Source organism: Procambarus clarkii, chromosome 27, assembly GCF_040958095.1.
Source record: "Procambarus clarkii isolate CNS0578487 chromosome 27, FALCON_Pclarkii_2.0, whole genome shotgun sequence".
NCBI lineage: Eukaryota > Metazoa > Arthropoda > Malacostraca > Decapoda > Cambaridae > Procambarus > Procambarus clarkii.
The window spans coordinates 2,603,378-2,629,494 of record NC_091176.1 but is presented as its reverse complement, the minus strand read 5'-3'; the positions used below and the strand labels follow the sequence as shown (position 1 = coordinate 2,629,494).

Below are 26,117 nucleotides of genomic sequence, written 5' to 3'. Positions count from 1 at the left end.
TCCTTTGATTAGTTCAGTCAATAATATAATTCATCACCACACATGCATGTCTATTTGATCACAGTTCTCTCTCCTTATGCTACACTGAAGGCCACACATGATGCAGTAAACACTGGCCAGAGTACAAGATTACCACAAAACGAATCAAATATGAACTTTCTGTGAGCAAATGAGCCAAGTGTACCTTGTTTGTAAGGAGTTGCTGAGTACTCTGGGCACGTCTGTTTGTTACACTTGAAGTTGCCATAATCCCTGGTACCTCCTGCCAACAAAACACAAATACACTGTGTATGAAATTCACCTTGCATACACTTTTCATAAATAATCTTTATTACACATTTAAGTATAGTAAGCAGAAGAAAGTGGCACACACACATATCTACCAACTAAAGGACCATCAAGAAAGAAACAAGTGACAACAAACGAGGTCTCATAACCCACCTGATTGTTATTTTTATATGGCATCCCCATTGAAGCTGGACTAGAGTGCCACAGAGCTTTCTCAAAAGGCCAGGTACCCCTTAGCACTGCTTCAATGGCTGGAGGCATTATTCCAGTGGGAAACTGGTGCTGTTGCAGCAGAGTGTCAGTTGGAGACTCTATCTCATTAGAATCTTGACTAGTGAGAGGAGGTCTCCCTTTGGTTTGGGCATCTCCCTCATTGGAGTGGAGGGTGTCAGACTGAAGCGAGTCCATTTCACGGATCTCACTGATGTCGTCTGTTGTGGCATCATCATCTTGGAGCTGATGATACAAAAATTGTGTGATAATTAATAAAACGCTATTATTGGTATGAAGAATACAAATTAGAGTACAGTATATACAATTTGGAAACATTAATTTAAGGCTAGGGATATAGAGATATTAAAATAAGTGTTAGAAAATGGGTGGGGGGAAGAGGGGCCAGGACCCAAAAAACTAATTTTACTCATCATTTCACTCCACCACCATAAACAAATCCATGCATACACCCAAATGCACATATGCATACATAAATACAAGCGCGCACACACACACACACACACACACACACACACACACACACACACACACACACACACACACACACACGAAGTACTTAATGAAACGGAAAGAGAGAAAGATCTAGGAATTAATATCACACCAAACCTGTCTCCTGAAGCCCACATAAAAAGAATTACGTCTGCGGCATATGCAAGGCTGGCTAACATCAGAACAGCCTTCAGGAACCTGTGTAAGAAATCGTTCAGAATCTTTTACACCACATACGTAAGACCAATCCTGGAGTATGCGGCCCCAGCATGGAGCCCGTACCTTGTCAAGCACATGACGAAGCTGGAAAGTTCAGAGGTATGCCACTAGACTAGTCCCAGAACTAAGAGGCATGAGTTAGGAGGAAAGGCTGCGGGAAATGCAACTTACGACACTGAAAGACAGAAGTGAGTGGAGACATGATCACTACCTACAAAATCTTCAGGGGAATTGACAGGGTAGGCAAGGCTAAACTATTCAACACTGGCGGTACGCGAACAAGGGGACACAGGTGCAAACTGAGTACCCAAATGAGCCACAGGAACGTTAGAAAGAACTTTTTCAGTGTCAGAGTAGTTAACAGGTGGAATGCATTAGGCAGAGATGTGGTGGAGGCGGATTCCATACACAGTTTTAAATATAGATATGATAGAGCCCAGTAGGCTCAGGAATCTGTACACCAGTTGATTGCCGGTTGAGAGGCGGGACCACAGAGCCAAAGTTCAACCCCCGCGAGCACAATTATGTGAGTACACACGCACACGCACACACGCACGCGCACACGCACACGCGCACACGCACGCACGCACGCACACGCACACACACACACACACACACACACACACACACACACACACACACACACACTCCTCATCGACAGGTTAAAAAAGGGTTATTGTGGGGAAGGGATGTTAGAAAACAACCTCTTTACACAGCTTAAAAATATGACGAGTTACAAATAAGACAAATTATTGTTCTAACCCGTCGATAGCTTAGGAGCCAAAACCTCCATCCTGCAGCACACTGAGGTGAGAACACCCACTTAACACACTATTACCACATCAATGTTTAAAGACATCGTCCTGGAAGATGATTTCACGTAAGATTCTGTTCTTACGGAACTAAAGCGCCGAACTAGTAAGCCTACGGAACTCTTAATAAATACGTCTTACGTATTATTAAGAGTTACGTAGGCTTGCTAGCTCGGCGCTTTAGTTGGATAATTACTTATATTTATTGTACGTCAATTTCTATTGGTTACATACGTATCACATAAAGAGTTAATTAAGTGGTAGCTCTATGATCTTACAGAAGCCTACGGAACTCTTAAATACGCAAGCACATCATCTTGCGTGAAATCATCTTCCAGGACGATGTTTTTAACTCACTACTGAAATAGGTTAAGGTAAGGTCAACTGAGGGTAGGTCAAGGTAAGGTCAACTGAGGGTAGGTCAAGGTAAGGTTAACAGAGGGTAGGTCAAGGTAAGGTCAACTGAGGGTGGGTCAAGGTAAGGTCAACTGAGGGTGGGTCAAGGTAAGGTCAACTGAGGGTGGGTCAAGGTAAGGTCAACTGAGGGTGGGTCAAGGTAAGGTCAACTGAGGGTGGGGTCAAGGTAAGGTCAACTGAGGGTGGGTCAAGGTAAGGTCAACTGAGGGCGGGTCAAGGTAAGAGGAACACAACACAACCAGTTGACCGACGCTGTCAACACCATCACAGGTTGCGAGGGGAGGAGGGGACTATCAGGAGAAGCGCCAAGCCATTACAACTATATAGCACTTGGAAGGGGGTCAGGTTAAGCATTTGGGATGGGACGGGGCGGGAAAGGAATAGTGCCGAACCCCTTGGATGGTCGGGGGCTTGAACCCCGACCTGCAAGAAGCCTATACCTGGTTAGCGTTCACGGCGTCCATGATGTCGGACGGGTGTGGCGTGGGCGAGGAGGACCTCTGGTGTTCCTGGATATTGTTGTAGTTGTTGCGTAGCGTATCCTGCTGGAGGCGCTGGATGGTCTTCTCTATGGTGTTGATGGTGTGGAGGCGGTGGTCCCGTCGCCTCACCATCATGGCCGCAGTGCCCAGACGCTGGCCCAGGGCCTCCTGCAGGCGGCACACCTCGCCCTCCACGCGCCAGCGCTCGCAACCATCCTGTAAACAGAAAAAGACGGACATTATTTATGAGTCCATATACAGCACTACTTACTTGTAATAATAACTACAATTACGGTGAAAATTTGCTTACGCAAGTAGTAAATAATTTTCTTGAAGTCGTAATCGCTTTTAGAAATGGTCTTTGAATTATCTGCTTTTTCTTTTAATGCTGGAAAACAGTACATATTTCTAGTACAAACAGATGTGCTTCATACTAGGAACACCGATTTAGAACACAATGTCGAGGGAAAAAACAAATTGTTAAATCCAAAATATAGCTAATATTCCTCCTCTTATTTTGGTAATATGTTGGCACGTTCTCCCGATTTGACGAGCGCCAAATTTGCAGTGGTTTTGTACAACCAGCAGCGTTCGAACCTCGCCACCCACCTGCCCTATCCCCTAGCCCGCGCCACACACCTGCCCTATCCCCTAGCCCGCGCCACACACCTGCCCTATCCCCTAGCCCGCGCCACCCACCTGCCCTATCCCCTAGCCCGCGCCACACACCTGCCCTATCCCCTAGCCACCCACCTGCCCTATCCCCTAGCCCGCGCCACACACCTGCCCTATCCCCTAGCCCGCGCCACCGGCAATACAACAATGCTCTTCATGTCACTCAGTCACTCAAAATTTGAGACAGTGCTCGATAGCGTTGACGCTACGGTGCATATGTGTATACGTCTGATCCTGTACTTCAAAAGTGCAGCTTAGTGCATGCCTCATCAGGGGTTGTCATAACAGCATAGAGTAAACGGTTTGCAGAATTGTTTAAGCAAGATCTCAGCACTGAGCGCCACACTAAACGAAGTGACGATCAAGTACTCTCGCTCTCTCAGCTGCCACACCAACTTTCACCAGGCAAAAATCACAATAAAAAGTCAGTCGGAGAACAAACGCAACAATAACTTACTTATATAATAACTTATGCAATAATAACTTATTACAGCAGACTGGCGCATGTGCTGGGCGCTGCGGTTGGGCTGTGTACCACACTCCCAGCACCTGGAAACCCGCCCCGTGTTTCATAGTTACAACTTGCATCTTATTTATTAAGCTTTCAGACGGCTACAAATCTCCTTAAACCACAGTTATTGGTATATTATTTAGATTGTAGTGGTTTGGATGCAGCTTTATTCACTGAAGTTATTGGTAAACAGGTAGTTAAAGGAATTCAGACAAGGGGTTAATTAACTTAATGCACCTTAATAGCACTAGCAAAGGCATGCACTCTATTAAGATACACGCGCGCGCATACACACACACACACACACACACACACACACACACACACACACACACACACACACACACACACACACACACACACAAAGAACTTTTTTAGTGTCAAAGTGGTTGACAAATGGAATGCACTAGGAAGTGATGTGGTGGAGGCTGACTCCATACACAGTTTCAAGTGTAGATATGATAGAGCCCAGTAGGCTCAGGAACCTGTACACCTGTTGATTGACAGTTGAGAGGCAGGACCAAAGAGCCAGAGCTCAACCCCCGCAAGCACAACTAGGTGAGTACACACACACACACACACACACACACACACACACACACACACACACACACACACACACACACACACACAGTGGGGGGATGCCAGCCGGCCGAGCGGACAGCGCGCTGGGCATGTGATCCTGTGGTCCCGGGTTCGATCCCAGGCGCTGGCGAGAAACATTGGGCAGAGTTTCTTTTACCCAATGCCCCTGTTACCTAGCAGTAAATAGGTACCTGGGAGTTAGTCAGCTGTCACGGGCTGCTTCCTGGGGTGAGTGTGTGTGTATGATGTGAAAAAAAGTAGTAGTAGTAGTAGTAGTAGTCAGAAACAGTTGATTGACGGTTGAGAGGCGGGCCGAAAGAGCAGAGCTCAACCCCCGCAAGCACAACTAGGTGGATACAACTAGGTGAATACACACAGGTGGAAACTTAGTACCCAAATGAGCCACAGACGTTAGACAGAATTTTTTCAGTGTCAAAGTAGTTAATAAATGGAATGCACTAGGAAGTGATGTGGAGGAGGCTGACTCCATACACAGTTTCAAATGTAGATATGATAGAGCCCAGTAGGCTCAGGAACCTGTACACCAGTTGATTGACAGTTGAGAGGCGGGACCTAAGAGCCAGATGTAACACGGAGGGGGGGGGGGGGTTCTTGTTGATCTCTCTTCCCCCTTACCCTCTCTACTCGTATTTTAACTTTGTTCTCTGTACCAAGGGACCCCAAAACTTTCACTTGAGCCGACCCCACGCCACGTGGTCTTAAGACGATTGAACGACTTAAGATTCTACAATCCGTATGACGTGACATAGACTTGTAGCAAAACCCTAGGGTCACCTTTTCGCTGCCACCACCAGACCTGCAACACTGAGCAGTGATCGAGGCCTGGATCGATGATGCTAATCAATAACTTTGGGGCGTGATCCCCACTAGTAACATATAACCTTGGATCTTACTTGTGGTATTAAAAATCAATGGGAATGATAATTCTGATTCGGTGTTAGAATCGGCGCCCAATTCAACTCTGCCTCGTGGGGACCACGTGACAAGGACAAATTCACATAAATATAACACACAATGGACATCAATAAAAAAGACAAATTACTGTATTAACTAATTAATTTATTCCAACACTAAACAAAATCTAGAAACAGATCACTCCCTGACTTTACATTTAACGGCAATGAGTTGACCTATCCCTATAACTCTGAGCAACTTTACCTTCTATAGACCAGCTAGATGTTGGTGCTGTCTTGGGGCCAACGATGGAAGGCCACCTTGCCCAAATCGCTCCTCCGACCACACTGTCTCTGCTCGTCTGGTCTTCCCCAGACCAGAGCATTGTATTGTTCCGCTTAGCAGCGGTGGGATGACCCTAGGGTTTTGCTACAAGTCTATGTCACGTCATACGGATTGTAGAATCTTAAGTCGTTCAATCGTCTTAAGACCACGTGGCGTGGGGTCGGCTCAAGTGAAAGTTTTGGGGTTCCTTGGTACAGAGAACAAAGTTAAAATACGGTCAGAGCAAGAAGGGGAAGGGAGAGAGAACAACAAGACCCCTCCCCCCTCCCCCCTCCCCCGTGTTACACAGAGCTCAACCCCCGCAAGCACAACTAGGTGAGTACACAGACCAAAGGGCCGAAGCTCAACCCCCGCAAGCACAACTAGGTGAGTACACAGACCAAAGGGCCGAAGCTCAACCCCCGCAAGCACAACTAGGTGAGTACACAGACCAAAGGGCCGAAGCTCAACCCCCGCAAGCACAACTAGGTGAGTACACAGACCAAACGGCCGAAGCTCAACCCCCGCAAGCACAACTAGGTGAGTACACAGACCAAAGGGCCGAAGCTCAACCCCCGCAAGCACAACTAGGTGAGTACACAGACCAAACGGCCGAAGCTCAACCCCCGCAAGCACAACTAGGTGAGTACACAGACCAAACGGCCGAAGCTCAACCCCCGCATGCACAACTAGGTGAGTACACAGACCAAAGGGCCGAAGCTCAACCCCCGCAAGCACAACTAGGTGAGTACACAGACCAAACGGCCGAAGCTCAACCCCCGCAAGCACAACTAGGTGAGTACACAGACCAAAGGGCCGAAGCTCAACCCCCGCAAGCACAACTAGGTGAGTACACAGACCAAACGGCCGAAGCTCAACCCCCGCAAGCACAACTAGGTGAGTATACACATGCTGGAAGAGTGACAGGGAGACTTCTGACATGGATGAAAAATTGTTTGACAGACAGATGAGGGCAGTAATCAGAGACAATGTATCAGACTGGAGGAGTGTTACTAGCGGAGTGCCGCAGGGTTCAGTTCTTGCAATGTTCATCGTCTACACAAAGGATCTACCAGAAGGAATACAGAATTATAAACATGTTTGTGGATGATGCAAAGATACTGGGGAAGATAGGAGATGCAGACGATTGTTATGGTCTTCAAATTGATCTAGATAAAATAAATGCTTGGAGCGGAAAGTGGCAAATGGAATTCAATGTGAATAAATGCCATGTTATGGAATGTGGAATCCGAGAAAATAGATCACACACAACTTACTAATTATGTGGAAAGGAATTACAAAATTAGTAAAGAAATACTAGAGAAACTGTTCATGACTTTTGTGAGACCAATATTGGAATATGCAGCAGTTGTATGGTGCCCAAACCTCAAGAAGCACATTAATAAACTGGAGGTGCAACGGCACGCTACAAACTGGCTTCCCGAACTGAAAAACAAGAGTTACGAGGAGACACTAGAGGCGTTAAATATGCCAAAACTAAAAGATACAAGAAAAAGAGGTGATATGATCACCACTTACAAAATACTAATATGAACAGACCAAACTGACAAAGAGGAATTCCTGAAACCAGCAACTTCACGAACAAGAGGACATAGATACAAGCTAAGCAGAGGTGCCGAAAAAATATTAGTACTTTTTTTTTTTTTTTTTTTTTTTTTTTTTATAAACAGAGTGGTAGACGGTTGGAACAAGCTAAGTGAGGTGGTGGTGGAGGCCAAAACTGTCAGTAGTTTCAAAATGTTATACGACAAAGAGTACTGGGAAGACGGGACACCACGAGCATAGCTCTCATCCTGTAAGTATACTTAAGTTGTTACACACACACACAGCACAAGGACAAGGACATACACAAGGACACACAAACACGTACTCAATCACAACTACATTTCTCCCTTCAGTAAACTTAACCTAGGATTACCTCTACTCCAACACCCTACGACAGCTGTTAGTGCCTCATAAACACAATCTAAAACTATTCTGGGACCCGATTATCAATGAGTAGCAATAAAATTATTCTTAAATGGACGAATCGACAACGAATATCAACTCGGTCGTGCAAGATAAAATCTAATATAAGGCATCAAAACTGAACTGTGACTGCCGCAGCTATATGGAGAACAAGTTATTAAAAACCTCAGGCCAGGAATCAAGGTGAATACTTCTAAATTCCTCCCTTACCTCTTCCCTATTCACCGAACCCCTCCCCCACAACCAACCGAACCTCACCCCCCCCCCACCACCACCCCATTCGACGCACTGAACCCCTCCCCTCCCACTTCCATACCTAACTCTTGCACGCTTTAAAACTGAGGTCAAACGAAGCTTCACGACTCCCAAATCACTTTAATGAGCTAATTACTGTGTTTTTCGACGATGCAAGTATGAAGAGCACTTGGTCACAGTTGTGGCAGCGGGCGGAGTGACAGATACATGTCGCGGGTCAGGTTTAAATGAAAATAATGAGTTTAGCTTATTTCTCCTCTCGCCAGACACAAAGACCGCTTTAAGTAACAAGAGACGCGAGAAAAAGAAGTGTATTTGCTGCTTTAAACTTTATTATTCAGTCTTGCTTTTATTCACATTGTTACGTTTTAACCATGAAATTTAAAATAACTTGTTTCTTAGCAGAGCGAATTGTAAATGATTGTGGTACACTACCATTCTAAAGAATAAAGTACAAAGTGACGAAAATTTTCAGACACTGCCCGTGTTGACTGCCTAGAAAATGTCATGAATTGAAATGGTACTCAGATTTAACGCGGGTTCGCTGATCTGATTCGTCTGATTTACAGTGATGGCGGACGTCTGCGTTTATCCGTGCCGTAAAAAGTGATGTTACTCCCGGCAGTTCCTGGTAAACAGAGCGGCGGGGGCAGCGCGCCAGTTCCCGTGACGTCACCAGCTCGAATTTGGCGCGCTTTCCTGCCCCTTTTTTCTTGTTTACCTCTGGTGTAGCCGCTATGACGTCATTACCGTGCCATAGATGCTCAGGTTACTGTTAAAATAGAGTACCTCTATCAACTCTTCAGTGTGCTAACGTCCACAATTTCACCTTTTCGTGTGCCATTATTCATCGTAATTTTCTTACGAGCAGAAAATTTAGGAGCCAGATGAAATTGATGTGTAGTTTCGCTGACAGGCATAAACCCACCGCCGCCATCTTGTGCTCCCTAACCTACCACTAGCCAACCAGCCCTTAAATATTACCAGCTGCCAGGTTAAGTCTCTCATGTTTGTGTGTCGAAAGCGGAAAATGGGGTTGCTGAGAGTCGTCACTGCTCCTGTGTGTTGTTGGGTGTCACCCACCCTTATAGTGACACGAGAGTCTCAGTACCTTGAGTGTCACTACTTGAGTCTCAGCACCCCGTTTGTAGGGCAGGTGCCCCTCGACTAAGACAACTGTTACGTGGTTCACGTGACCCTGTAGAGGGCAAGTTTATAATAATATATTATATATATATATATATATATATATATATATATATATATATATATATATATATATATATATATATATAATATATATATTGTAACTTTTTTTGTGTAATGACATTTTCAAATAAAGTTAGATAAATATACACACATACCAAAAGAATAGGGGTGGTAGGAGAAGAAAATATCAAAGTGTTCAGTGAGGATCCACAAGGTCTTTTCTGAGTACTCTTTATTTTCTTCTCCGAGGCTATGGGTCTCTACACTTGCACCAGAGGTGGTACCCCTTCTATATATTAAAAATATATATATATATATATATATATATATATATATATATGTCGTACCTAATAGCCAGAACGCACTTCTCAGCCTACTATTCAACGCCCGATTTGCCTAATAAGCCAAGTTTTCATGAATTAATGTTTTTTCGTCTACCTAACCTACCTAACCTAACCTAACCTAGCTTTTTTTGGCTACCTAACCTAACCTTACCTATAAATATAGGTTAGGTTAGGTTAGGTAGGGTTGGTTAGGTTCGGTCATATATCTACGTTAATTTTAACTCCAATAAAAAAAAATTGACCTCATACATAGAGAAAAGGGTTGCTTTATCATTTCATAAGAAAAAAATTATAGTAAATATATTAATTCAGGAAAACTTGACTTATTAGGCAAATCGGGCCTTGAATAGTAGGCTGAGAAGTGAGTTCTGGCTACTAGGTACGACATATATATATATATATATATATATATATATATATGTCGTACCTAGTAGCCAGAACGCACTTCTCAGCCTACTATGCAAGGCCCGATTTGCCTAATAAGCCAGGTTTTCCTGAATTAATATATTTTCTCTAATTTTTTTCTTATGAAATGATAAAGCTACCCATTTCATTATGTATGAGGTCAATTTTTTTTATTGGAGTTAAGACTAACGTAGTTATATGACCGAACCTAACCAACCCTACCTAACCTAACCTAACCTATCTTTATAGGTTAGGTTAGGTTAGGTAGCCGAAAAAGTTAGGTTAGGTTAGGTTAGGTAGTCGAAAAACAATTAATTCGTGAAAACTTGGCTTATTAGGCAAATCGGGCCTTGCATAGTAGGCTGAGAAGTGCGTTCTGGCTACTAGGTACGACATATATATATATATATATATATATATATATATATATATATATATATATATATATATATATATATATATTTTAATATATAGAAGGGGTACCACCTCTGGTGCAAGTGTAGAGACCCATAGCCTCGGAGAAGAAAATAAAGAGTACTCAGAAAAGACCTTGTGGATCCTCACTGAACACTTTGATATTTTCTTCTCCTACCACCCCTATTCTTTTGGTATGTGTGTATATTTATCTAACTTTATTTGAAAATGTCATTACACAAAAAAAGTTAATATATATATATATATATATATATATATATATATATATATATATATATATATATATATATATATATATATATACATACACACACACACACACACACACACACACAGTAGATTCCTTAGTTACTGGGCTCTATCATATCTACATTTGAAACTGTGTATGGAGTCAGCCTCCACCACATCACTTCCTAATGCATTCCATATATTAACTACTCTGACACTGAAAAAATTCTTTCTAACGTCCCTGTGGCTCATGTGGGTACTAAATTTCCACTTGTGTACCTGTGTCCCCTTGTTCGTGTCCCACCCGTGCTGAAGAGTTTGTCTTTGTCCAACCTGTCAATTTCCGAGAATTTTGTAGGTTTTTATCATCTTTCCCCGTACTCTTCTGTTTTCTAGGGATATGAGGTTCTGCTCGAACCTCACAAAGGCTCCTTTAGCCTTTCCTCGTAGCTCATTCCTCTCAGTTCCGGGACGAACCTGGTGGCATACCGCTGAATTTTCTCTAACTTTGTCTTGTGTTTAACTAGGTATGGACTCCAGGCTGGAGCTGCTGGAGCATGTGTGTGTGTGTGTGTGTGTGTGTGTGTGTGTGTGTGTGTGTGTGTGTGTGTGTGTGTGTGTGTGTACATATATATATATATATATATATATATATACATATATATATATATATATATATATATATATATATATATATATATATGCATGTACAGCTGCTGGTACACCCAGAGGAGCAGTGTCGAGTCGTATCCATAATATACGAGACCTCGACCATCAACCACAAAAACTCGTCCTTCTCTGCCAGACGGATGCTTTGATCCGCGCAAACCCAGCAAGTACTGTCCCAGAATATCTCCCGGGGAGGTGTGGGCGGCCCGGGGTGGAGTGGGCGGCCCGGAACACGTGCGTCCACCTATCACGCCACGCCCACTACCACACATGAGTGAATACGGAAGTCTTCAGCGCCTCTCTTTGAAGAGATACAAGAGGGAGGTTGTGGGAGGCGTATGTCACCTATATCTCACACACACACCTGGACACACACACACCTAGACACACACACACACACCTGGACACACACACCTGGACACACACACCTAGACACACACACACCTAGACACACACACCTAGACACACACACCTAGACACACACACACACACACACAAACACACACACACACACACACACACACACACACACACACACACACACACACACACACACACACACACACACACACACACATCTACCTTGAGAGAGATATCTGGACACGCACACACCAGGATACACCCATCTGGAAACACTTGGACACAGCAGGACACAGCCACACACGACTCACCGGACACAGACGTGGCACAGAGAACATTATAGCCAGGGCCGGACACCCTACCTCAAGACCACAGCATGTTAATTAAATAGATTAACGTAACTCGCATTACGTTAAAACCGCGCGCGTCGACCCCCCCATGGCGGCCTCGGGCTGTAACCCCTTCCTCGCCGCCTTCTACCTGTTGCCGCGCGCGTGCCACTACAGGTAGAAGGCGGCGGCTGTTCGTTCCGGAGATCAACGGCCCCGCGGCCCGGTTTCTGATTAGGCCTGCTTGATACCTGCTTGATGGGGTTCTGGGAATTCTACTCCCCAAGCCCGGCTCGAGGCCAGGCTTGACTTGAGAGCTTGGTCCACCAGGCTGTTGCTTGGAGCGGCCCGCAGGCCCACATACCCACCACAGCCCGGTTGGTCCGGAACTTCATTTAGAAAACAGTCTAGTTTTCTGGTTGGTGGTCTGGTCAACCAGGCTCATGGACGCAGCTGCTCGAAGCCTGACGTATGAATCACAGCCCGGTTGATCAGATATCTGTTGGAGGTGTTGATCAAGTTCTCTCTCGAACACCGTTTAAGGTCGTTCAGTTATGAACCTCATGTGTAGAGGAAGTGTGTCTTGAGCTCTTGTTGTTAACAGAGTTGTCTCTCAGAGTATCCACTGCACCTCTGCTTGTAAAGAGGGCTATGTTGCGCGTTCTGCCTTGCCTCGTGGTTTCACGATGAGTTATTTCTTTGTGCAGATTTAGAACCAGACCCCTCTAATGTTTTCCAAATTATTATGTATCTCTCTTACCTGCGCTCTAGAAATTACAGATTTAAAATTTTCACGTGGTCCCAATCATTTAGATGTTTTACTCAACGGATTCGGTCAATAAAACACCTTTGCACGTTCTCCAGGTCAGCAATTTCTCCAACTTTGAATGCACATATTGTGCAACAATATTCTATCCTAGAGAGCACTAGTGTCTTTAAAATATAAGTTAAAATAAAGGTTCTTGTTATCCAACCTGTCATTCTTCTTGCAGTTGGAACAGCTACTTTATTGTGTTCTTTATAAGTAAGGTTAAAGTAAGGTGAACTGAGTAACATACATTTGTTATCAGTATGTCGCTTATCGGTTCATCATTGATTGTAAAAAAATAAGGTCCAGGGGCGTTTCTTTTTTTAGTTGGTTGAGTTATTTGCTGGTTTAAGGCAAATCTATCACACATTTGCAAAAGGTCATTTGTGTGTGAATTCATGTAGACGGCTTCTTGAGCTTCTCTCTCTGGTATAACTGTATTTGGCACATTGTTCCCTACCTGGTTGATGGGGTTCTGGGAGTTCTTATACTCCCCAAGCCCGGCCTGAGGCCAGGCTTGACTTTTGACAGCTTGGTCCACCAGGCTGTTGCTTGGAGCGGCCCGCAGGCCCACATATCCACCACAGCCCGGTAGGTCCGGCACTTCTTCCAGAAAATTATCTAAGTTTTCTCTTGAAGATGTTCACGGTTGTTCCGGCAATATTTCTTATGCTCGCTGGGAGGACGTTGAACAACCGCGGACCTCTGATGTTTATACAGTGTTCTCTGATTGTGCCTATGGCACCTCTGCTCTTCACTGGTTCAATTCTGCATTTTCTTCCATATTGTTTACTCCAGTACGTTGTTATTTTAAAGTGTAGATTTGGGACCTGGCCCTCCAGTATTTTCCACGTGTATATTATTTGGTATCTCTTTCGTCTCCTTTCTAGTGAGTACATTTTGAGGGCTTTGAGACAATCCCAATAATTTAGGTGCTTTATCGTGTCTATGTATGCCGTATATGTTCTCTGTATTCCCTCTATTTCAGCAATCTCTCCTGCTCTGAAGGGGAAAGTGAGTACTGAGCAGTACTCAAGACGGGACAGTACAAGTGATTTGTATAGTACAACCATTGTGATGGGATCCCTGGATTTGAAAGTTCTCGTAATCCATCCTATCATTTTTCTGGCTGACGCAATATTTGTTTGGTTATGCTCCCTAAACGTTAGGTCGTCGGACATCATTATTCCCAAACATGCTGCTTTCCTACTACGGGCAGATTTGATTGTGTTTTATACCCTGTATTATGTTTAAGGTCCTATTTTTTTTACTGTACCTGAGTACGGCAAATGAGTACCTGAGTTCAGGTTTTCTGAACAGTACTTTATTTTCATAAGTTGGTTTTTAAACTGCTGAGGATTTACATTTGGTGATTTATATGCAAGAGCAATCAGCACATTTAGAATTTTGATTTTGATTGTCAGAACTTCCACTTTCACCCGAAATACTTTCACCTGTCTAATTATCCCACCTTTCCCCCTCCTCCTTTCTTCTTCCTACCTGCTCCCACCTCCTCCTTCCTACCTGCTCCCTCCCCCTCCTCTTTATCTCTCTCTCTCTCTCTCGCCGCCCTTCATTACTTCCGGGCATATGTTTATAAATGTGTCTCACTTATACCTGGTGCCCCCTGCCCCGTCATACCTGGCTGACACCACTGCTCCGTCCCTGCCAGGTGTACCCCGCCCCCCTTTCTCCTTCATGGGGGGCGGCCCATCTGTACCCAGGTGTAAACCCTCCATGCTGGGTCTACCCATCACTAACCCACTCTAAAGCAACCCTTTCAGACGTTTCATCACTCACAATCCCTACACCACCACCACAACACCTACCTTAACACCACCACCACACCTACCTTACCCCCACCACCAACACCACAACCACCACATCAGCAACACCAACCAAAACATGTACTCGGCGCTGGGGTCTCCCCCAGTCACCAGCCCACGGCGCTACTGGCGATACAGAGCGTCGTCGTCGTCACACACCAGCAGGCTACAGTAACCAAACCCTCTCCCTCAGCCAAGCTCATCCCGATCAGCTTTCACAAAAACAGTCACAAAGGCTCTAGGCATTTCTAGCCCGAGGACGTCTTCGCGGTGCCCCTCGGCTGGCGAGGGGCACGCGTGGTTAGCACGTATATTAGTATAGAAAGTTGTATAAATAAACCGGGGTAGGAGGGTGGAAGTGGCAGGGCCCTGGCTGGCAACACCTTCCGAAGGATGATAAACCGCAGGAAGAAGCCAAGACACAAACTATGTTTCCTCAAAACGTCAAGGTCGTGTATTCAACATGATTGTTTGTTTTCCCTTTAAGATGCTTCAAAGAGAAAGGTAAAAATATATATTTATATTTACATACCTCGGTAATTTTACGTTGGGAAATATAAATACGCTTCTGACTTAAGGCTTGTGCGTTAGCGAGTAATAAGGAGGGAGGGAGAGAGAGAAAGAGGGAGAGAGAGACGGGGGGGGGAGGGGGAGGGGGAGAGAGAGAGAGAGAGAGAGAGAGAGAGAGAGAGAGAGAGAGAGAGAGAGAGAGAGAGAGAGAGAGAGAGAGAGAGAGAGAGAGAGAGAGAGAGAGAGAGAGAGAGAGAGAGAGAGAGAGAGAGAGAGAGAGAGAGAGAGAGAGAGAGAGAGAGAGAGAGAGAGAGAGAGAGAGAGAGAGAGAGAGAGAGAGAGAGAGAGAGAGAGAGAGAGAGAGAGAGAGAGAGAGAGAGAGAGAGAGAGAGAGAGAGAGAGAGAGAGAGAGAGAGAGAGAGAGAGAGAGAGAGAGAGAGAGAGAGAGAGAGAGAGAGAGAGAGAGAGAGAGAGAGAGAGAGAGAGAGAGAGAGAGAGAGAGAGAGAGAGAGAGAGAGAGAGAGAGGAAAAATGCCCAGTGGAGGCTAACCGCATACATGGAGGAAGTAGTGGAGCCAACTATATACATGCAGGAGGAGGTTGTGGAAGCAGACTCCAAAATGGACAAGAATCCGGATCAAAAGTAAGCGCAAAAGACAACCCATGGTTAAAAGGCGACACCCAGAAGCTAACCCCGTATGCGTACGTACACACACACACACATACATACATACATACACACACACACACACACACACACACACACACACACACACACACACACACACACACACACACACACACACTGGAAGACAGAAGAGTAAGGGGAGACATGATCACAACCTACAAAATCCTCAGAGGAATCGACCGGGTAAACAAGGATAAACTATTCAACACTGGTGGGACGCGAACAAGGGGACACAGGTGGAAACCGAGTACCCACATGAGCCACAGGGACGTTAGAAGTAACTTTTTCAGTGTCAGAGTAGTTAACGGATGGAATGCATTAGGCAGTGATGTGGTGGAGGCTGACTCCATACACAGTTTTAAATGTAGATATGATAGAGCCCAGTAGGCTCAGGAATCTGTACACCAGTTGATTGACGGTTGAGAGGCGGGACCAAAGAGCCAAAGCTCAACCCCCGCAAGCACAAATAGGTGAGTACCCACACACACACACACACACGTTTAGGAAGTAATGTGGTGGAGGCTGACTCCATACACAGTTTTAATGTAGATATGATAGAGCCCAGTAGTCTCAGGAACCTGCACACCTGTTGATTGACAGTTGAGAGACCGGAACCAAAGAGCCAGAGCTCAACCCCCGCAAACATAACTAGGTGAGTACAACTAGTTGAGTACACACCCAGCAGGACTGCACATTAGCAATAAATGATGATGAATACCGTGGAGTTGTAGCAATGATTTAAATTACGAGACCTCACCATACCCAAGGTTTACGGTGGACAAAGGAGTGTGAAGATGGTGAGATTTCACCATACTGAGGGGTTCATGGTATATGAAGGTGAATGAGGATGGTGAAAAATCTCCAAAATCACGGTAAAGTTAGGGATAAAGAGGTGTCCAGCAAGCAGGTACATCAATGTGCACCTCTCACGGTAGTGAGTGGGGGGGGGGGTGAGGGGATGGGCCAAGCAGGCACAAGTCTACGGTAGTCACACGGGCCATTTCAATACAACCCGACCCCTTGCAACTCAATGTACACCTGGGGCCAGATTCACGAAAGCACTTACGCAAGCACTTACGAACGTGTACATCTTTCCTCAATGTTTGACGGCTTTAGTTACATTTATTAAACAGTTTACAAGCATGAAAACGTCCCATTCAACTGTTGTTATTGTTATGAACAGCCTCCTGGTGCTTCGGAGCTCATTAACTGTTTAATAATTGGAAACAAAGTCGCCAAAGATTGAGAAAAGATGTACAGGTTCGTAAGTGTTTGCGTAACTCCTTTCGTGAGTCTGGCCCCAGGCAGACACGTGCCGCTACACCAGGCGACATATACGTTTTAAAACCTATTGTCGTCTTAGTGAATGTGTTTGAGTGTGTACATCCTGGCCATGGCGTGCCCTCTTTACCATAGGTCCATATTACCATAGGTCTATATTACCATAGGACCATCTTACCATAGGTCCATATTCCCATAGGTCCATATTCCCATAGGTCCATATTACCATAGGGCCATATTACCATAGGTCTATATTACCATAGGTCCATCTTACCATAGGTCCATATTACCATAGGTCCATATTACCATAGGACCATCTTACCATAGGACCATATTACCATAGGGCCATATTACCATAGGTCCATATTACCATAGGGCCATATTACCATAGGTCCATCTTACCATAGGTCCATATTACCATAGGTCCATATTACCATAGGACCATCTTACCATAGGTCCATCTTACCATAGGTCCATATTACCATAGGACCATCTTACCATAGGTCCATATTCCCATAGGGCCATATTACCATAGGTCTATATTACCATAGGACCATCTTACCATAGGTCCATATTACCATAGGTCCATATTACCATAGGACCATATTACCATAGGGCCATATTACCATAAGGCCATATTACCATAGGTCCATATTACCATAGGGCCATATTACCATAGGGCCATATTACCATAGGTCCATATTACCATAGGTCCATATTACCATAGGTCCATCTTACCATAGGTCCATATTACCATAGGTCTAACATAGGAAAAAGATACTTCCAGGGTTTTCAAATGCAAACCTTTATAGACCAGCCTTAGGCCTATTGTACGGTGCCAAAGGGCCAGGATTCGACCAAGAAAAACGCTCACACACCTCGCGGCTGAGTGGACAGCGCTCTGGGGCCGTAGTCCTAAGGGCCCGGGTTCGATCCCCGGCAAAGGCAGAAACAAATGGGCAGAGCTTCTTTCACCCTGATGGTCCTGTTCACCTAGCAGTAAATAAGTACCTGGGAGTTAAGCTGCTGTTATGGGCTGATTCCTGGACATGTGTGCGTGTGTGTTAGAGAGAAATATATGTAGTAGATATAGAGGAAAAATCGTTGACCAAACCACACACTAGAAATTGAAATGGTCCGTCCTGAACCGTTATCAAGTCGATTGTGATGAGACGAGGTGGTGGTGGTTTAAGATTCAGCTACTGGGAACAAAAGTAGCACGGGCTATGGTGAGCCCGTAGTGGACTTACCTGGCACACGAGCAAGCCCGTAGGCTCACCAAGGACATTAAGTAGGCGAGAGAGAGGCGAGGAGATGGAAATCTTAGAGGACGAAAAGAGCGAGGCAAAAGGTACGGAAGTAAAGTGTAATAAAGGGTAGCCGAAACGTCGTCGTCGTCCCTTCAATTTCTAGTGCGTGGTTTGGTCAAACTTTTTTTCAACCACGCTATTGTGACTCATCACCTGCATAATGAAAAATAGATTGGCTAGAAAGGCGGGGTCCAAGAGCTAATAGTTCGCTTTTGCAGACAAATAGTAAACGCGCGCGCACACGCACACACACGCACGCACGCACGCACGCACGCACGCACGCGCGCGCGCGCGCGCGCACACACACACACACACACACACACACACACACACACACACACACACACACACACACACACAGTATACATCAAACCCACAGCATAATATGGAGCAAGAAGCAACCACAACCAAGAACTATGGTTGACAGAGACAGACAGACCAACATAGGAAATTCCTTAAAAACAGACATTCAGTAATTCATAACTGGAGCACTGGAGTCGACGAAGGACTCTCCTTACTTACCACCAGGAAGCCAAAGGTGAGACAGTGAGTCAATAAAATGACAAGTTACATTACACATTACCTCAGTATGGCTGGTAATCTTAAAATTTGATTATTGGTGACAAACTTATTGAGATAAAAGATTGGTTATCTATGGAGTGGTAGGCAAGTGCTGGTTACGTGTAATTTAGAGTGGGTGATGAGTTACCTGTGGAGTGGGTGGTGAGTTACCTGTGGAGTGGGTGATGAGTTACCTGTGGAGTGGGTGATGAGTTACCTGTGGAGTGGGTGGTGAGTTACCTGTGGAGTGGGTGGTGAGTTACCATTGGAGTGGGAGGTGAGTTACCATTGGAGTGGGAGGTGAATTACCTGTGGAGTGGGAGGTCGCTGTGTTCTGTCCTCCTCGTCGCTACTCATCACCGTCACCTCTGAGCCAATCCGTGGCCGGAAGCGACGGAAGTCTTGTACAGGGTCCGGACAAGAGCAGGTGACCCCTGGGAGTGGGCGTGGCTCCGCAGAGGCTGGAGAGGGCGCAGCGTCCACAGTCTGGCTCATCAGCTCCAGAGGGCTCGGCAACTCGGCTATGAGTGGCTCAATATTCCGGCTCCTTCGGAGCGACCGCCGCAGACGTTGGAAAAATGAAGGTCGTGGTTCGGGCGAAACTTGAGCCGGGAGGGACGCCCGACGAAACCGTCTCCGCTGTAGCGCCGGTGCCAAGCCGACCTGGTAGGGTATACTGGTGCCGTGAAGCGGGCACAAGCCCTTGTCCTGACCAGACAACGACTGCGTGCTCCCGCTCGAGCTCAGTCTCTCCCCTTGAAGATGGCACTCTGGGCTGGAGGTCGTCTGAGGCTCTCTGCTGGGCTCGGGCTCGGATGTCACGCCCGTGTCAGATTCCGTGTCCACGGGGACGTAGACGCCCCGCCGGCGATTTCTGTGACGCGGACCTGAAGCATCAGAGTCAGGGGCGCCGTTGTGCGCGCCGTCCTGGTTGACCAGGTTTAGTAGCCGATGTATGAAGAGCGCGTCCCTGCTGTCTGCTAGTGTGACGGGTGCTGCTGGAGGCTCGATCAGGCTCTCCTCAAGACTGCTCGACTGCTGCACAGACGGAGGCGAAGCAGATACTGATCGACTGCCCAGTTCTAATCTCGTCTCAGAAATAAGAGTGATGGGTTTTTCCAGTGTCACAATGTGTCTCTCGCCGACCAGGCTGCTGGTGTTGCTGCAGGTGGCTGTGGACCGCCGCCGGCCATAGTAGGTGTATGTGTAGGGTGGGGAATGTGGGGGAAACACTGCCAGTGTTGGACGTCCCTCCTCCACCAGAGACATCCGCCGCCCCACCCCGTCCACACCCTGGCTGTACAGGAACTTGGGGTGCAGGTTGCTCACCAGGGAATCGTCTGTAATTGTCGCTGCACATCGCGATTTTTTCCGTTTTCTCCGGGAGGAGGTGCGTCTCGTCGTCCCTCCGTCGTTTATCTCCGGCTCTGGGTGATCACTGGGCCGCCAGGACATGGGACCAGAATCATCAGTGGGATTGTCCTCCTTATCAATATGATGAGTGTTCATTTCATCTATCGTTTTACTTAGTTCATACTCATTTTCCCTGTATTCCGATATGGGAGGTTCAATAACGAAGTTCACCTGCTCGTAAGTGTGTCCTGCGAGGCTGCTGTTGAGGCTGGAGATGCTCATTTGATCACCTTGTATCTGGCGAGGCACTGGCGGTGCTGCCCTCGGTGGGAATGGTACGACGTCCTCCGGAAGAAAGGGCATCAGCCTTAATGCCTCAGCCTCTCCGCCGCCTGCAGCCATCCCTGGGCAGCCGGGCACTGGTTGTGGCGGCAGTGTTCTCGGCAGCGGCAGGTGAGGCTGTGGAAGGTTTCCACCATCCATATGGCGGAGAGGAGACCAGAACCAGGGTAGGGGTGGAGAAGCCGGGGCTCGAACAGGTGTTGGTAAAGGGGCGGGGGGCGGCACCTCACGAGAAGGAGAGCCTCCGGAATGTCTGCTGGTGCGCTTGTCCCGTGGCAACACCAGTTTCAGGAGGAGTGACGCACCAGGGATACTTCCTGTTAGATCTTTTCGGTGAGTGTCTTCGTGGCCCCGGTGGTCGCCAACGGGACCCTCATGGCTCTTGTAAGAGCCGCGTTTGTTGTCTGGAGGTATTGTACAGTTACGAAGCTCTGAATGAGAGCCTGGAGGGGTCTGCGTGGCGGTGCTACTGTGGTGCATCCCTCGTCGTCGTATCCTACGGAGGGTGCTGCCCTCTGAACCTGTGCTCCGGCTAGAGCTGTGGCGCTTCACGTTCGTCACTTTATTGCCCCCGCTCTTTCGTTCTCGTCTATCCCCGGACGACACTTCTGAGACCACATGTCGACTGCTTTTCTTGGTGTAGTTGTCAGATACTTTACTCTTATCTCGAGTGTGACCATCTCTGTTAACAGCATCGTCTACTGCCTCGTCCGGTGGTTGTACCCTAATGAGAGTGATGTCACCAGCGTGTGATACATCCATGGGAGGTGTTACTCTTAGAGGATCTTCTCTGTCGTCTGCGGCGCCACCTTTGTTGGCTTTGGGAGTCATGTCAGCAGACAATCTAAGATGGCTGCCCTCCAGAATACTTGGACGCGGTTCCTTTAGTATTCTGACATTACCATTAGCGTCTCTTGTTTTGTTGTTCTTTGCAGGACGGGCGTCTTTTTTTCTGACAGGGACGAGACTGGGAGTATGTGCGGGTTCTTCACGTGCGCGACTGCTGCCTGAAATGCCTCGTTCACCTGCCTTGATCGGGTGGATCGCCTGCATCTCCGTGTTCTTCAGCAAGAGCCACTCGCGAGCTACGACTGCTCGGGACTCGCCCACACCTTTGTCGCCCCCAGGATGGGTCACGTCCATGAAAATCTCTCCGATAGCGTCGTCTCCACCCGCAGCAGCGTCCTTCTTCTTCTTATTGCCCTTACGTTTACCTTTTCCCTTGACACTTCCGCTGGAATTAGGCCTGACGGTTTTGTCTGGCTTCCTGAGAGGCGCCCCGCCCTCCTGACGGTGGATCATTGTTTGCATTGTTATCATCTTCACTTGTGTTATTGTTATATAAAACACACGTTTGTTTCACACGTACACGGAGCAAACTTGCTTCACACGTACCCAGTGCACGCTTGCTTCACACGTACACAGTGCACGCTTGCTTCACACGTACACAGTGCACGCTTGCTTCACACGTACACAGTGCACGCTTGCTTCACACGTACACAGTGCACGCTTGCTTCACACGTACACAGTGCACGCTTGCTTCACACGGACACAGTGCACGCTTGCTTCACACGGACACAGTGCACGCTTGCTTCACATACAGTGACAGTTTCCTCACCCGCAGAATGTATCATATTTGTCTCGCACAATATTACACTACATTAACACGACACACTGACGAGTCTTTGGTCTTCCAAGTCAACAAATAATCAGGTACGTCACGTGTTTATTTACACAAATTGGTATTATACACTAGCTTATGATATATAACCCTGAATTAAAACAGCAATTATTACAAAAATAAAGTGCAAATTTACGCAGTTCTAAAATAAATTACTGATCACTAGTTAGTTGGTGTGAACGTTTACGGTGCTGTGAGACACAGTTGAAGATCCCCTGCCCCACACCGTAGTGCACACGAGCGGGCCCCACACCGTAGTGCACACGAGCGGGCCCCACACCGTAGTGCACACGAGCGGGCTCCATACCGTAGTGCACACGAGTGAGCGCTAACCCATGCATGGGTGTACGGGAGAAAACCCATGCAGGGAGTGGGAGTTGCCTACCCCAAGACTGGTCAGGCAACACGCAATGATGATGCTGTTGCTGCCCAACATTCCCATGTAAACACCATGATAAACAAAACAGCAGAGTCAAGCGCACACTGGTGGACCTCAAGACGCTCCACCTCGGGGCTACGCTCACAACCCATCCCCAATCGAGAGGCGAGGCTCACGCAAGCTCCGGTTAACGACAATTACGGAACGACGCCGTATCTAACAAGCGGCTAACGGCCACCCGGGTGAAGCAATACTCCCAAGATGCAAGGTTAACGAAGATGCTCCCAAAGGTAATACTGATTTTCGTGTTGGTACAAAAAGCCGCTACCATGACTAACAAGCGCCAGTGGCAAGTGGTGGGTGGCGAAGGTCAGGCCGGCGGCGCTCGCCACACTACGGGAGAATAAACTGCTGAATGGTGTTATACAGAGCCCTGTGTTATGGTGCATTACTCGCACATTCACCACACTTAAACTCAATCTAACACAGTTTTTTATGGTACGGACAGAGTTATGGGGAGCAATTTGAAACGTTCCAAAAGCACATAACATAACTTTTCTTTCTTAATATTCTTCTCTATACATAAAATATAAGTCGACGAAAGAAGAGATAAAAAAAAATATATGTTAAAAAGTAGATAAGTCATATATACGAGACGATACCTGTACACCCCTTCCCCCCCTCCCATCAACTCTGCCAGGTGCATGGGGTACACGGTGCCATAAGGTGGTGTGGGTGCCATAAGGTGGTGTGGGTGCCATAAGGTGGTGTGGGTGCCATAAGGTGGTGTGGGTGCCATAATAATGTAATGTTTAATTAATTAGTAAGGTGCCATGTGAATGCAATGTTTAATTAAAAAAAATGAGTGCCTCTCTGGGGTAGGCCATTGAGCCTGGGGAAGGGGGGGGGGGAGGACGCGCATGTAAGTTCAAAAGGTTAAAGGTCACAGAACTTCAAAAAGGTCGAGGAAGGTCAGAGGGAAGGGGTGATGGTATGCGGGTAATGGTGGTCATGTTGCTGGGGCAGCCGACGGGGTGGTGACGGCGGTGCCCTTTGTGCTACCTTACTCAACACCACCCGCTACACTCACCAGTGAGCACGCACGTGCACACGCGCGGCGCATGCTCATGTGCACACACGCGCATGCTCACGTGCACACACGCGCATGCACACATGCGCATGCTCACGTGCACACACGCGCATGCTCACGTGCATACGCGCGTATGCTCACGTGTTCACGCGCGTATGCTCACGAGCTCACGCGCGTATGCTCACGTGCTCACGCGCGTATGCTCACGTGCTCACGCGCGTATGCTCACGTGCTCACGCGCGTATGCTCACGTGCACACACGCGCATGCAGCTTCAGCATAGGGTTCATACCTTGTCAAAGCATAAGACGAAATTTTAGAAGATTCAAACGTATGCCACTAGACTAGTCCCAGAACTAGGAGGCATGAGTTACGAGGAAAGGCTGCGCGAATTGTACATCACGTCGCTGGAAGACAGAGTAAGTTCGGGAAGACATGATTACCACTTACAAAATTCTCAGGGGAATTGACAGGGTAGATATTGACAGATTATTTAACACAGGGGTACTCGCACAAGGGGGGCACAGGTCGAAGCTGAGTACCCAAATGAGTCACAGACACGTTAGAAAGAACCCTTTCAGTGTCAGTAGTTAATAAATGGAATGCATTAGGAAGTGATGTGGTGCAGGCTGACTCCATACACAGTTTCATGTGTAGGAACCCAGCTCAGCAACCCATCCCGTCCTCATAAACAAAGGCCAAAGTCCATTCCATGCACCCCCCCATCCCTGTTTATGAATGAAAAACAGTTTACACACGACTTCCAACTGATGACGTCCGAACACTTCCGGAACAAGTGCTTCGTTGACGACTTTTTTTTTTCCAAACCACAAGCTGTAACTGCTTCACCCACGTACTACAAATACAAATAATCGCCATCAGAACTTAAACACCTAATGTAGTCCAACATATGCCTAAATATGCACATTATGCTAATATATATTATTATTATTATTATTTTATATTTGAGAAAATTCCTATTTTGACCGAACAGCATGTTAAAATTGATGAATGCGTCTTTGGGGTCGACCGCTGGATGGAATGGACTTGGACTGAGGACGGGTTGCAGGAACCTGTACACCAGTTGACTGACAATTGAGAGGCGGGACCAAGAGCCGCAAGCACAACTAGGTGATTACAACTAGCAGAGTGTACACACACACACACACACACACACACACACACACACACACACACACACACACACAAGCAAGCAAGCACACACACACACACACACACACACACAAGCAAGCAAGCACACACCCGCACTTTTATATTGCTTCACCATATTTCTGTTTGCAGCAGCTCGTGCCCCGTTGAGCCGCAGTTTATAATAACAACTCTCCCGACCCATTTGCACATGTGTAAACACAGCCCCCGGCGGTAACTGCACTGATGCGCCTGATAAGCTTGGACTTAAAGGCTGATGTTCTGGTGACAATACTCGTTATCAACTAATTAGTTGCTCGAGTTCCTCAAGCATCTTCCTTCCTCTTTCCCTCTCGTTTTCTGTCATTTTCTTCTACCTCCTCTCCCCGCGCCCCGTCTCCCACGCCCTCCCCGCGTCCCGTCTCCCGCGCCCTCCCCTCCCCTCCCCTCCCCGCGTCCCGTCTCCCGCGCCCTCCCCTCCTCGCACCCCGTCTCCCACGCCCTCCCCTCCCCGCGCCCCGTCTCCCACGCCCTCCCCTCCCCTCCCCGCGCCCCGTCTCCCGCGCCCTCCCCTCCCCTCCCCTCCCCGCGCCCCGTCTCCCGCGCCCTCCCCTCCCCTCCCCTCCCCGCGTCCCGTCTCCCGCGCCCTCCCCTCCTCGCACCCCGTCTCCCACGCCCTCCCCTCCCCGCGCCCCGTCTCCCACGCCCTCCCCTCCCCTCCCCGCGCCCCGTCTCCAGCGCCCTCCCCTCCCCACGCCCCGTCTCCCGCGCCCTCCCCTCCCCACGCCCCGTCTCCCACGCCCTCCCCTCTTCGCACCCCGTCTCCCACGCCCTCCCCCTCCCCATGCCCCGTCTCCCGCGCCCTCCCCTCTCCACGCCCCGTCTCTCGCGCCCTCCCCTCCCCACGCCCCGTCTCCCGCGCCCTCCCCTCCCCACGCCCCGTCTCCCACGCCCTCCCCTCTTCGC

General features: G+C 47.5%; 1 protein-coding gene across 1 annotated transcript in view; it reads right to left on the bottom strand.

Annotated features, from left to right (window-relative positions):
* Positions 1-26,117, bottom strand: part of LOC123762695 (adenomatous polyposis coli protein) — a 169,929-nt gene that overhangs the window by 71,412 nt on the left and 72,400 nt on the right. The window contains 4 exon segments of the mRNA XM_069332251.1: positions 185-262; positions 442-744; positions 2,900-3,157; positions 19,468-22,625. Of these exon segments, the coding sequence (XP_069188352.1) occupies positions 185-262; positions 442-744; positions 2,900-3,157; positions 19,468-22,173 (3,345 nt within the window). The 5' untranslated portion in view covers positions 22,174-22,625.